Source organism: Hyperoodon ampullatus (genome assembly GCF_949752795.1).
Source record: "Hyperoodon ampullatus genome assembly, chromosome: 6".
NCBI lineage: Eukaryota > Metazoa > Chordata > Mammalia > Artiodactyla > Ziphiidae > Hyperoodon > Hyperoodon ampullatus.
In genome coordinates, this window is record NC_136919.1 from 76,567,590 (window position 1) to 76,581,860 (window position 14,271).

Here is a 14,271-nt window from a genome sequence, read left to right on the forward strand (position 1 = left end):
CAGCTCATGAGTCAAGATGAGTCGGCCACAGAGTGAACCCTTGCCACGCGCTCCGGGCCGCCCCCGCTTCTTTCTTTCTGGAGGCTGGATACTTCCAAGGTAACCTTGGGCTGCTGCTCGCTCCTACTCTGGTGCCGGGAAAGCACTCCCCGCCCCCCACCCCCCCCACCACGCCCCCCACCCCCCCACCACGCCCCCCACGCCCCCCACCCCCCCCACCACGCCCCAACTTCCAGGCGGAGGGGCCGCAGCACAATGTCAGCGCCCGGAAGCCCCACGCGAACGGTAACTTCGCTCTGCGTTGTCCTTCCCCGAAGCCCTGAGCCTTATACTTTTCCCACCAAGTCACCCACAGCTCCTCTTCCTGCCATCCTCCCTCCCCGGGGGAAAAAGTTTAAAGCCAGGCTCCCTTCGTATTAGAGGTTGCCAGAGTCTCTGGGCTGGACCTGAAGGGGCCGAGGGTCCACAGCACTTCGGCGGCGCTCCTGTCCCACCCCAGCTTGGCGGGTGGGGACAGTCTCAGACCTTCAGCTGCCTGTACCTCAGCGCCCTGACCGCCGTTCCCTCCTAGCCCGAGGGACCAATTTTAAATATTAGGGCAGGCACCTTTCCTGGAGACCGGGGAGCGAGCGTGGGTTCGGCCGGACCCCATAGGGTGGCGGCGCTGCGCGGCGTGAGCGAAGGGCGCTCGTGGGTGTGCCCGGGTGGGAGTGGGGCGCGCCCGGGCGGCCGGAGGCGGACCCGCCGGCTGGCAGGTGGGTGCGGCCGGCGGGAGTCGGGGCGGCGGCAGCAGCAGCAGCAGCAGCAAGTGGTTGGGCCCTGCGCATTTCCTTCCCTCCCCCTGGGCCTCGGAGCCCGCCCGCTTGCCCAGTGCGCGGCGCCCGCGGCTCCGCTCCGCGTCCTCTTACCGCCGCCACCGGCCGCTCCTTCCCCGCCCGTCCATGTCCCTGCCCGTGGTGCTCCCGGGCTCCTGCTGCCCTGTGGCTGGGCTCTCGGGCGGGCCGCAGGCCGGGGGCCCGGGCGCCGCGGCCGCCGCCGCCCAGGAGCCGCCGCTGCCCCCGCTACGGCCGCGCTGGCCCCGGGCCGCGCTGCAGCCCCCGGCGCGGCCTCGCTGCGCGGCCACCGCCGCCGCCGCCGGGGTGCTGGCCCCGCCGCCCGTGCTCTCCTCCCGCCGGGCTGCCGCCGCCGCCGCCGCCGCGGCCCCGGGCTCGGCGCTGCTGCCCGCTCGCCCGCTGTTGTCGCTCGGTCTGCTGCAGCTGATCCTGGGCTGCTGCATGGTGGCACTCAGCTTTGGGGCGCTGTCGCTGAGCAACTCCCCGCAGGTGAAGAACTCGTGCCCGTTCTGGGCCGGCTCCTCGGTGAGTGCCGCGCGTGCCCCGCTCGCCTCGGCAGGGCCCACCCGGGGAGCGGGGGGCTCGGGCCGTTCGCCTCCACTGCCCCGTGATTGATCGCCCCAGGGCTGCCCTTCGGGAGCACAGCCCCTCAGGCCAGTTGAAGTTTTTGGAGGCGTTGAGGCTGGGGGGAAAAAAAGGGGTAAGAGAGAGAGGAATTCTGGGGTGAATTGGGTTGCACCTGGACAGTGTCTATTCCTTGTAGGCTAAAGGGTTTTGTTGTTTCTGTCAAACTAATAGAATAAACCCGATTTCCGGCTCTTTGGGAGATTGGAAGGATGGGGGTGGGTGACAAAAAAGCGGGAAGAAAATGAGTAAACTTCTTTCAGCTGTTGAGTATTTACTTCGCTGACAAGGTCCGCACGGGGAGGGCAAGGATCTTGATCTGTTTTGTTCACTGATGTATCAGCAGTGCCTGGCACATAGTAGGAGTATTTGTGGGATGGATGAAGTGACAGGTTGGCGCACGTCATTTGTTTTTATTCCGCACTAAGGCACAAGTAAATGTGAAGTGTCTGGTGGTGTAGGGTAGCTCCACTGTATCTGGGGACGAGTTTAGGAGGTAATAACAGGGTGTGTGAACGCACCCACGTACTTGGTCATTAAAGGAGGGCCCTAAGCCCGCACTAGGTTCCTGGAGCCACGCAGACTGATGGGCAGAATTTAATTCTCCAGAACCCGAACCCATCGTGGATGAGCTTGCCGAAGTCCCAACTAGCCGGAGATGTCTGCCCCACTCTGGTACAGGCCCTACCGGCCCTGCCTCCTCCGACAGGGAAGGCTGTTCTGGGGCAAAAGGCTGCTGCCCTCGAGCGTTTATGGAAACTGGTGGCTGCTCATCCCTGCCTCCTAACGATTTCACAGCTTCCAAGGCATCCTGCGTCTTGAGGTTTGCTGAGGATTGAGAGACCTGGAAATAGGTTTTCGTGGAATGATTGTGGAAGATGAATATTTAAAGTAAACGGCCTTTCTCTAAACTAAATCTAAAAGCCTGGCAATGCCTATAGTTTTTACTAAGATCTGTAATGAATGTGTATTTTGAATGGCTGAAAATTGTCCTTGCAGGTCCACACAAACCCAGATTCAAGACCAAATTTTAAGAATATAGGGAGAACTAACTGAACCCAAAGTAATTGTTTGAATAAGAACTGTAAGAACATTAGGTACCTAGAACCTGGCCTGACATTTTATACTTAAACTGATGCCAGTTTGTTCTTCTTTTTGAAATACTTTGATGCTGGATGATCATACTGTGGTGGGTGGAATTCACAATCTGTGCATCGTGTAAAAGGAATCCCACCCTCCTGGCCCTACCCTTGGGCTCTCCCACTGGCCTCTGGGAGTCCTTTAAAACTTCAGAAAGAGGAGTATTCCCAACAGGGTAGGGATTAGATCCGTTATGCTCCTTAGTCCACTTGTCAGACTAAATTCAGCCAAATGGTGGCTGCATTTTATTTCTCTAAATACCATGGGCCAGAAGTGACTGTTGCATACATTTTTAGGGATTTGCTCTTTGTAAAATCATAATCTCTTGTCTTCTCAAAGATAGCTAGTTTAGGATTATTGAAAACTATTTTTTCCCTCCTAAAATTAAACCCTAAATCAGTGTACTATTGTGAATTATTTCAGAGGTAAATATACTTTAGATGTCAGTCAAGCCATAGTTAGATTTGATGAACTATTTAAAAAAAAAAAAGAGGAATCGGCCAGAAGATAAAGGCTGCTTGCTAGCTTGGGCCTGCTGGCTGGGCACATCCTTGTCTCTGGGGCTCAGCAAACCAGAGCAGGGAAAGAATGAGTGATTTGGAACTGAGTCTCTTCCACAGGGTCCTTTCCTCACATTGTGCCCCCAACTCTATACGCAAACTTGCAACTGTTTGTTATTCTTATTTGTTGTGGCCTGTTTCTGAGGTTGTCCTCAGAATTTGCAAAGTGACAACAGAACCAACAGATAGTACATGTCCAGAACAACTGAATAGGATTTGAGAATGGCATTAAGTCCCATGACTTTCCTGGTGTTGCAGGAAAAAAGTCTCAGCAGTAGCATACCTTTTGAATTTATGTGTGTGAGAGAGATTTTTTTTTTTAACTCTGCTTTATGGAAAATTTTAAATTTATTCAAACACCGTACAATGAATCTTCTTCATATACCCCTCACCCAGCTCTAACAGTTGTTTTATCTCCTGTACCTCTTTCTGGCTCTGCTGCCGGCTCTATGTGTTCTTTTTTTTTGGCTGCACTGGGCAGCTTGTGGGATTTTAGTTCCCCGGGCTCTCGGCAGTGAAAGCGCTGAGTCCTAACCACTGCACCACCAGGGAATTCCCTCCATGTGTTCTGATAACTCCAGAAGGAAGGGTGTTCTAAGCAGGGTAGAAATTAGCTTCAGCGTGCCCTCTAGTCCGTTTGTCAGATTCACTTCCCACGTTATTTTGAAACAAATCTCAGACATCACATCATTACACCTGTAAATATTTCAATACATGTATGTTTTTAGAAAGAAAATATAAGTGGACTTGAGAGACAGCAGAGAAGTGACCAGGAAGTCTTAAGAACCCCACTCTACCTTTAAAATTTTATTGTGAAAATTTTAAATCTCAACAAATATAGAAAGAACCCCCATTGACCCGTCACCCAGCTTCAGTAGTTATCAACATTTACATGGTCACTGTATACTCACACCCACTCCCCCTTGGTAACACCCACTGGATTATTTTAAGGCAAATCTCCAGTATTGTAGTTTCAGCATTAAATATTTCAGAATATATTTCTAAAAGAAAGGGGCTTAATAGTTAAAAGGAAGGAGCTTGATAGCACATTGTAACTAATTTAAAGACAGCTAAACTAAAGTTTTTATGAGAAAAGCTTAAAAATTATGACTTGAGGACTGCAGAGTATTTTTTTTATGACAGCTTTTTTGAGATATAATTCACATTCCATTTAAATCTACTTATATCACCCATTTAAAGTGTGCAGTTCAATGATTTTTATTAAATTCACAGTTTTGCAACCATCTCCACAATTAATTTTAGAAAATTTTCATCACCCCCCAAAAGAAACCCTGTACCCATTAACAGTCATACCCCATTTCTTCCTTACTCCATTATCCCTAAGCAACCACTGATCAATTTACTTTCTGTCTCTATGGATTTGTTATTCTGGCCATTTCATAAAAATGGGATCATACAACAAATGGTCCTTTGTGACTGGCTTCTTTCACTTGGCATAACATTTTCAAGGTACATCCATGTTGTGACATGTATCACTACTTCATTCCTGTTTATGGCCAAATGAGATCCTATTGTGTTGCTATACCATGTTTTATTTATCTCTCAGAAGTTTGACTGGCATATGAAAGTAGGTAGTTGAGTGGCAGTGCCAGCTTAAGTCTAAGGTTACTTCAAACCCACGTAGGAACACAGTAGAAGGATATCCTCATATTTCAAGCTTTGAATGACCATTATATGCCTGAGTCTGCTGTATCAACTAAGTCAGCAAATCTTTTGGCTGCAGCAAAAATTTTGCTCATAAGGGACAAATATATTCATTTGAAAGGACTATTTTGTCAAACACACTATAGTTCAAGAATATTTTTCCATATATGCCGCTGTGTTATTCTCACCTCGAGCCCGAGATTTGGAGTCTTCCTTCACTTGTCTGAACCTTGAAGGTGTATTTTATCTATTGTAATATATGTTTGAGAATTAACAAGTCCTATAAAGACTCTTTTCCCATACTTTACATACTTACTTTCAGCAACTTTGAAGGGAGTGTTTTTAATGTGCCCATTGTTTCTGAGCACTCTGTGATCATTTATTTTCTTGCTGGTGTCCTTGGTTAATGACTCAATCTATTATTATTCCCAAAGTTCATGAAACTAAGCGAGTAGACACTTTAAAAACATGCTGAAGTTTGACCCAGGTGAGGGCAGAGGGAGGATCTCCATGTCTGTGTTCAGGCCACGCTATCCTGGCTCCTGATTTGGAGGCATAGTTAGTTAATATTAGTTAGATTCCACTGGGACTACGGGAGACCAGCCTGCCACACTGTTTTAGATTAATGAAAGAGTAGAGAGAGCTGCATTGGTTCGTGTCTCCCTCAAAAAACAAAATTCCTGACTCTGATGACGTATATGATCCTTGGGAGATATTTCAGGCAAGTGGTAGAGAATTAGTTATTGTTTTTTGTTCTTCTCTGGGGGCCCTAATAACCTTTATCATCTACATACATTCATGTCTCTCTATTGAAGTCACTGACCTGAACTCATGGTCCCCCCTCCCTTGAGTCTGTGATTCTTTGGCAAGATTCCAGTTCCTTATAAAGAGACAGACACTGGTGAACCTTAAGGTAAACCTATTAAAAAAAATTTACAATGACAGAATGTAAAAAAAAGCATGAATGGTCCAGAGTGGAAACTAACACAAAAATTCTAAAGTCTCTACCAGTTAAACAACAGTAAGTACATTTTTTTCTATCATAATCATCAAATACTACTTTAATATTGAAGGAGTATTTTTAAGTATAACTTTTGAGATAAATTTAATTTTCTTTGGTCCTTTATTTTACACAACAGCAGAGTCACATAAGTTCTTTTTTTTATTGGAGTATAATTGGTTTACAATATTGTGTTAGTTTATACTGTACAGCAAAGTGAATCAGCTATACGTATACCTATATCCCCTCCTTTTTGGACTTCCTTCCCATTTAGGTCCCTACAGAGCACTGAGTAGAGTTCCCTGTGCTATACAGTAGGTTCTCATTAGTTATCTATTTTATACATAGTATCAATAGTGTATATATGTCAATCCCAACCTCCCAATTCCTCCCTCCCCACCCCCTTTCCCCCTTGGTATGCATATGTTTGTTCTTCTCTATGTCTGTGTCTCTATTTCTGCTTTGTAAATAAGATCATCTATACCAATTTCTTCAGATTCCACATATATGCGTTAATATATGATATTTGTTTTTCTCTTTCTGACTTACTTCACTCAGTATGACAGTCTCTAGGTCCATCCATGATGATAAGTTCTTGAGCAAGTCATTGAGCCTCTCAACCTCAGTTACTCATCTGTAAAATGGGTGGGATGATTCTTGCCTCAGAATTGATTTTGTGAGAGTGTAATTAGAGAACGTTTAGGAAAATGCTTCGTTGCGGAGTCCTAGCCCCAGGCCTGGCACATACTAGAACTTCTATCAATGTTTTTTAAACATCAAGGCAATATTTAATTAAGGTAAGGTGAACAGGCTAGTTTTTTTTTGTTTGTTTGTTTTTTGGTGGGACATTGTGGTAACCAACAAGCATACATGAGAAATACCCAGTTGTCCACTTTGTCAGATCTTTTACTGAGTTACCCTGGGCAGATAAAGAATGATACATGCACACATACATTTAAAAAATATATGCAGTGTAAAAGCTATAGGGCAAGATAGGTTATTAAGAAGTGTGAATATTGTAAATATGGGACACCTATAACATGGCTCTTTTTAACTCTGTGTTTAGATACGGCAACTTTTGACAAACAATTCAGAACATTTTTGCCCTAAGGTATGTTAATGGATTAACACAGAAAAATAAGGTAGTAGAATTATATGCTTTTGACTTTAATGATTTGATTTTTAAGCTGGAAAGTTAAGGCACATTCACCACATATGGTGGGTAACAGTGATTCTTGCCTGGAGTATCTTAGCATCCTTCTTTGCAATATCAGAAAAAAAGAAAGGCCTCTGCTTTTCCCCATAAGCTACAAAGAATGGGTCACAAGTGAGTGAAACCAAAATTGTAATAAATCTCATTATAGTGATATAGAGATAATTTGGTGTTAGAAAATAGGTTCTCGCCTGTTTATTCTGAGCAAGTTGCATCTTGCACTGGGTGGAAATCATGCTGATGGAGCTGCTTTTTGCTGTTGATGTACTCTTTTAAGAAGCACAGGAGTGGGCTTCCCTGGTGGCGCAGTGGTTGAGAGTCCGCCTGCCGATGCAGGGGACACAGGTTCGTGCCCCGGTCCGGGAAGATCCCACATGCCGCGGAGCGGCTGGGCCCGTGAGCCATGGCCGCTGAGCCTGCGCGTCCGGAGCCTGTGCTCCGCAACGGGAGAGGCCACAACAGTGAGAGGCCCGCGTACTGCAAAAAAAAAAAAAAAAAAAAAAAAAAAAAGAAGCACAGGAGTGAAAAATACGTTTAGGCTTACATAGTCATCTTTGAGCAAGTTCATCTCCTGTTTTTGACCTTCATTCATTCATTTATTCATCATCCACTCAGTTGTTCGTTGACTCTTGCCATAACTAATTGAGTGCCTCTAGCAGCCTTTAGTGGTACTTGAATGAATATTCAGAGATCCGAGCCCTCATGAGATTGCAAGTGAGTGTAGAACACAATTGAACAAGTAATAGCATGATGAGGTAATGGAAGGCCAGTGTCAAGGGATCTTGAGTCCCTTCTGATGGAGCTCCAGCTGCTGCTGCCATTGATGGAAGCGGAGGCATTGAATACTCTGCCTCCTCCTCTTTCACTTCCCCATCCTCTCTCCCCAGTCATGAATTGCACACCCCTCCCCGAAATGTGAACCTCCATTCCCTTCAGTCTTGAGCTCTTAAAGGATTCATCCCCAGCTGCAGCACTTTTATTCCACATTCCAGAGGCTTCCTACTTCCTCTGCTTCCCCTTCTCTATCTCACCACTCACGGGGTTCCCCAAGTGTGTTGGGCTTACTTAATCTTGAAGAATGGGAGAAATTGAGTAGAAGTTGGTGTGTGCCTTTGTTGCGGGGTTCAGGACTGAGGTGGATGGAACTACAACTCCCACCTACAACTAGAATGTAGATTCTTGAAGCATCCTATAAAGAAGGGTGGTTTACGGGCTTCCCTGGTGGCGCAGTGGTTGAGAGTCCGCCTGCCGATGCAGGGGACACGGGTTCGTGCCCCGGTCCAGGAAGATCCCACATGCCGCGGAGCGGCTGGGCCCGTGGGCCATGGCCGCTGGGCCTGCGCGTCCGGAGCCTGTGCTCCGCAATGGGAGAGGCCACAACAGTGAGAGGCCCGCGTAATGCAAAAAAAAAAAAAAAAAAAAAAAAAAGAAGGGTGGTTTACAAAAATCCTGTTGAAATTTAACATTTGTGTGTGCTGAGTCTACAAAACAATTCAAATGGAAATGATATCTTTAAGTATTTTGTCTTCCAACCCATGAATGTGGTACATGTCTTGATTTATTTGGGTCTTTAATATTGCTCAATAAGCTTTATATTTCTTCCTACTGAGGTCTTAAGTTTCTTTGTCACATATATTTTGAGATTGTTGATATTTCTTTTTTTTTAAATTTATCTTATTTTTTATTTATTTATTTTTGGCTGTGTTGGGTCTTCGTTGCTGTGCGCGGGCTTTCTCTAGTTGCAGCGAGCAGAGGCTAATCTTCTTTGCGGTGCGTGGGCTTCACGTTGCGGTGGCTTCTCTTGTTGCGGAGCACGGGCTCTAGGTGCATGGGCTTCAGTAGTTGTGGCACGCGGGCTCAGTAGTTGTGGCTCACAGGCTCTAGAGCGCAGGCTCAGTAGTTGTGGCGCACGGGCTTAGTTGCTCCGAGGCATGTGGGATCTAACTGGACCAGGGATCGAACCCACGTTCCCTGCATTGGCAGGCGGATTCTTAACCAGTGCGCCACCAGGGAAGCCCCTGTTGATATTTCTTATATGTCAAATACATTTTGTACATTTTTAACAATTATTATTTTTTTAATTAATTTATTTGGCTACATTGGGTCTTCATTGCTGCGCGCGGGCTTTCTCTAGTTGCGGTGAGCGGGGGCTACTCTTCGTTGCGGTGTGTGGACTTCTCATTGCAGTGTTCTCTTGTTGCGGAGCATGGGCTCTAGGCACGCGGGCTTCAGTAGTTTTGGCTCACGGGCTCTAGAGTGCAGGCTCAGTAGTTGTGGCACATGGGCTTAGTTGCTCTGCAGCATGTGGGATCTTCCCGGACCTGGGCTCGAACCCCTGTCTCCTGCTTTGGCAGGCAGATTCTTAACCACTGTGCCATCAGGGAAGTCCCAACAATTATGTTTTAAATTTAGTTTGCTCATATATGCAAAGTCCTCTCTAAAGAGAAAGGGAGGGAGGGAGGAAGAAAACTATCTAGCTTAGGGGACTTCTCTGGCGGTACAGTGGTTAAGACTTCTCCTTCCAGTGCAGGGGGTGCGGGTTCGATCCCTGGTCGGGAGCTAAGATCCCACATGCCTCGGGGCCAAAAAACCAAAACATAAAGCAGAAGCAATATGGTAACAAATTCAATAAAGCCTTTAAAAATGTTCCACATCAAAAAAATCTTTAAAGAAAAAAAGACTCTGTGCTCCCAGTGCAGAGGGCCCTGCTTTGATCCCTGCTCAGGGAACTAGATCCCGCACGCCACACCTAAAGATTCCACGTGCCACAACTAAAGATAATGCATTCCAGAATTAAAGATTCCGCATGCTGCAACTAGAGATCCCGCATGTGGCAACGAAGATCCTGCATGCCGCAACTAAGACCTGGCACAGCCAAAGATAAATAAATAAATAAAAATAATAAATAAAAAAATAAATTCTTGAGTTTAAAAAGAAAGAAAGAGGGCTTCCCTGGTGGTGCGGTGGTTAAGAATCCGCTTGCCAATGCAGGGGACATGGGTTCGATCCCTGGTCCGGGAAGATCCCACATGCCTCGGAGCAACTGAGCCCGTGTGCCACGGCTGCTGAGCCTGCGCTCTAGAGCCCGCAAGCCACAACTACTGAGTCCACTCGCCACGGCTGCTAAGCCCGTGCACCTAGAGCCCGTGCTCTGAAGCAAGAGAAACCACCGCAATGAGAAGCCCACGCACAGCAACAAAGAGTAGCCCCTGCTCGCTGCAACTAGAGAAAGCCAGCACATCAACGAAGACCCAGTGCAGCCCAAAATAAGTAAAATAAATAAAATAAAAAAAAAAGTTTAAAAAAAAAAAAAAAAAAGAAAGAAAGCTTAGTTCTTTTGTCCCAGAGACTCTTCATTTGAAATGATAATTGTATCTGTCATGATCTATTAAAAACATTTTATTTATTTATGTACTTATTATACACACGCCCCTTTCAACCTAGCAGTGCTACTCCTGGGACTTTATTCAGCAGAGATAAAAAGCACTTGTTTGTAAGGATATATGGCCATGATGTTTACTGCAATATTGTTTGGGGGCAAAAAACTGGAAAAAGAGTGAATATCCATGAATATGGAAATGATTGAATACATTAGGTAGTGGTTGTACAAAGGAATATTATGTAAACATTAAATGGGAATGAATGAGAGCTAGTCCAGTAAACATGAAGTGATTTCCAGTGAAGTATTTGTTGAGAGAGAAAAAGAAGAGGAGGAAGAGTATCTTTTATGATTTTTCTTTTTTTGTAAATATCATACCCCTGTGCATGTGTGTGTATAATTCAAAGCCAAGTAAGGAACCTGGACCCCAAGATCTCATGGATTCCAAGTTCCAATTTGTAAGTAGATGTCACCCGTACCCTCTAGACAAGCCCCATCAAGTGTGTTTCCAGGAAGAAATCGTTTAGAGGAAGGAAATATCCTATTGAATTTAAGATGATGAAAGGATATAGTGCCCAGTGAGCAGGCAGCTGATAGTATGTTTAAACATAGACATGAGGGCTTCCCTGGTGGCGCAGTGGTTGGGAGTCCGCCTGCCGGTGCGGGGAATGCGGGTTCGTGCCCCAGTCCGGGAGAATCCCACATGCCGCGGAGTGGCTGGGCCTGTGAGCCACGGCCGCTGAGCCTGCGTGTCCTGAGCCTGTGCTCCACAACGGAAAAAAACATAGACGTGATACAAAGAAATTGTCTCTTGTCTGCCCATATATGTTTTTTGGTCCTTGATATAAATGGGTAGACTTGTCCTCTACTGGTTTGTTGTGAAATGATTACCCTCAGTCAATAAATGGAGAACAGAGAGTATCGCAGGTAGGCCTGTGAGCTTTGGGTTTCAAGTAGCACTGTAATCCTTACTGATTTGTAGTTAAATAAATAGTTATTGTGAAATGGTGCATTTGAGTGATTTTGGTGTAAGGTGCACTTGAAAGAAAATCCTCATAACTGCTTTCAGCAGATGCACTTTATTACATACACAAAGGTCATCAGAGTGACCCTGGGCTGAATAATTACTTTGCTTATCCTTTCCTAACTGCTTAGTGAACTGTGTTATTCAAAAGGCTGATGTTGTCTTCCAGATTACGTTTTGGCAAAATGCTGGTTCTTCTTTACTGAGGATTTTAGGTTATTGTTTATTGACGTGTCATTTTGCAACATGAGATATTTCTCACTGTAGTCCCTCTGCCTTTGAGGAATAAAAGTTCAGGAACATTTACTAATTACCAATCATGTGACAAGCACTTTTCTAGGAGCTGGGGATTCAGAGAGACAGGACAGGCATTCACAGTCAGTGGGCAAGACAAAAATGCAATGAGTTTTTTTGGGGGAAAAAGTTATATGTAGAGGGCTTACAGGAGTGTGGGGTGTTAAGATTAATATGGCTTATCGGAGGTGATGACTGTGTGTTGGGGCCTTGCAGAATGCATAGGAGTTCTCAGGCAGCTAGGAGGGGAGTTGGGAAGAGAGGACTCTGTGACAAAGAGAAGCACAAAGTCCTGGAATGTCTAGAGCCTGGCCAGTCTGAGGAAGGACAAGTATGCCTGGAAGGAGGGTGGGTCAGGAGTACATGGAAACCAGGCTTGCGAAGTAGGCAGGGGAAGATCCTAAAAGGCCTTGTTTACCATTTTGAGGAATTGACTTGTCCCGTGAAGGATGGGTACCCACCAAATGAAGGGAGGGTTGCAGCCAGACATTCTTTTTATGCGGCTGACTCTGGTGACAGATTAGGTGCTACTGGGGGCAGGAAACCTGGATAGGAAATACTGATTCCTTAACTCAGAGGATAGGCTAGTTTCTGTTCGTATGTTCTTAACCAACCTTAAGAAAAAACATACGTAGTCAGTGAAAAAGTTTCAGGAACTTGGACAAGAAAGATACTCTAAAACCATATACCAGGGCTCATACAATCAACAGGAATATTAAATGTTTGAGTTAGAAGCTTTTGAAATTTCAGTATTTTAAAAAAATATATACTTCAGAGACTGGGGATTAGTTTATTGGAATTGGTCCCTTTTCTAGATTTATGATCCTGTTTATCCTTGTAGGTGATACTCTCTGGAATCATAGGATTAACAACTTGGAAACGGCCTATGATACTCCTGGTATGTACTGATCTTATAAATTTTTACCCTTTGTAAAATGTGCTGTTTATGAAGTATGTTGAAATAAATTGTTGAGGAAGTGCTAAAGCTTCCTCGTTCATTAAAAAAAGAAGTTAACAATGGACAATATTAGAAGCCAGATGTTCTCATGACAGTAAAGTAAGATGATAATTTTGCTGCTTTTCTGATTCACTTTAAGCTTCTTATACACCCAATTCTATACATGTGTTTCAAGTTCCAGGATTAGATCTATTGTAAAGATGTAACAAAAGCAAAGCAAGGGCTTCCCTGGTGGTGCAGTGGTGGAGAGTCCGCCTGCCGATGCAGGGGACATGGGTTTGTGCCCCAGTCCGGGAGGATCCCGCATGCCGTGGAGCGGCTGGGCCCGTGAGCCATGGCCACTGAGCCTTCTCGTCCAGAGCCTGTGCTCCACAAGGGAAGAGGCCACAGCAGTGAGAGGCCCGTGTTCCAAAAAAAAAAAAAAGCAAAACAAAACTAAATGGCTGGGACTTCCCTGGTGGTCCAGTGGTTAAGAATCTACCTTACGGGACTTCCCTGGTGACGCAGTGGTTAAGAATCCACCTGCCAGTGCAGTGGACACGGGTTTGAACCCTGGTCCAGGAAGATCCCACATGCCGTGGAGCAACTAAGCCCATGTGCTACTACTGAGTCTACTCTCTAGAGCCCGCAAGCCACAACTACTGAGCCCATGTGCCACAACTACTGAGCCCATGCACTGCAACTACTGAAGCCCGCTTGCCTAGAGCCCGTGCTCTGCAACAAAAGAAGCCACCACAATGAGAAGCCTGCGCACTGCAACGAAGAGCAGCCCCTGCTTGCTGCAACTAGAGAAAGCCCACACACAGCAATGAAGACCCAACGCAGCCAAAAATAAAAAAATAATAATAAAAAAAAAGAATCTGCCTTCCAATGCAGGGGACACGGGTTCGATCCCTGGTCAGGGAACTAATATCCCACATGCCGCAGAGAAACTAAGCCTGTGTGCCGCAACTACTGAGACTGTACACTCTGGAGCCCACGTGCCACAACTAGAGAGAAGCCTGTGTGGCGCAACGAAGAGCCCGCGTGCTGCAAGTAATAACCCAAAGCAGCCAAATTAATTAATTAATTTTAAAAAACAGTCTTAAAAAAACCCCACTAAACGGCTTACTCTGGGCATTTTGAACATACACAAAAGTGAAGGGAATGATATAATGAACTCCCTGTACCAATCATCCAACTTCAACAATTATCAATCCTTAGCCAATCTTGTTCAGTTAGACCCTTACCCATTCCCCACCCCTTCCACATTCTTTTTTCCTCCACATTCTTTCAAAGCAAATCTCAGCTTAAATCATGAATACATTATTTTTTATTGTTACAGTACTTGGGTTGGGCAATCTCAGAATTTCCTTGCTTAGATTTCCTATATTCTCTCTTTATCACACCTATATTATATTTTCATTGTAATAGAGACATATGTTGTTGACTTTATCCTTTTTTTAGTTATTCAGGTAAAATTCACATAGTATAAAATTAACCATTTTAAAGTGTACAATTTGATGGCATTTAGTAAGTTCCCATCCTTTATTTTTATTTATGTCCTTTTGATTCAGGGAATACTATAAAAAAAATAGACAA

General features: G+C 45.4%; 1 protein-coding gene across 1 annotated transcript in view; it reads left to right on the plus strand.

Moving 5' to 3' along the window:
• Positions 1-941: 941 nt before the first annotated feature.
• The window catches only part of ENTREP1 (endosomal transmembrane epsin interactor 1), a gene marked incomplete at both ends in the record, with an annotated part of 61,843 nt that continues 48,513 nt past the window's right edge, over positions 942-14,271 (plus strand). Inside the window, 2 exons of the mRNA XM_079706835.1 lie at positions 942-1,358; positions 12,574-12,630. Of these exons, the coding sequence (XP_079562961.1) occupies positions 942-1,358; positions 12,574-12,630 (474 nt within the window). The remainder of the gene's footprint in view (positions 1,359-12,573; positions 12,631-14,271) is intronic.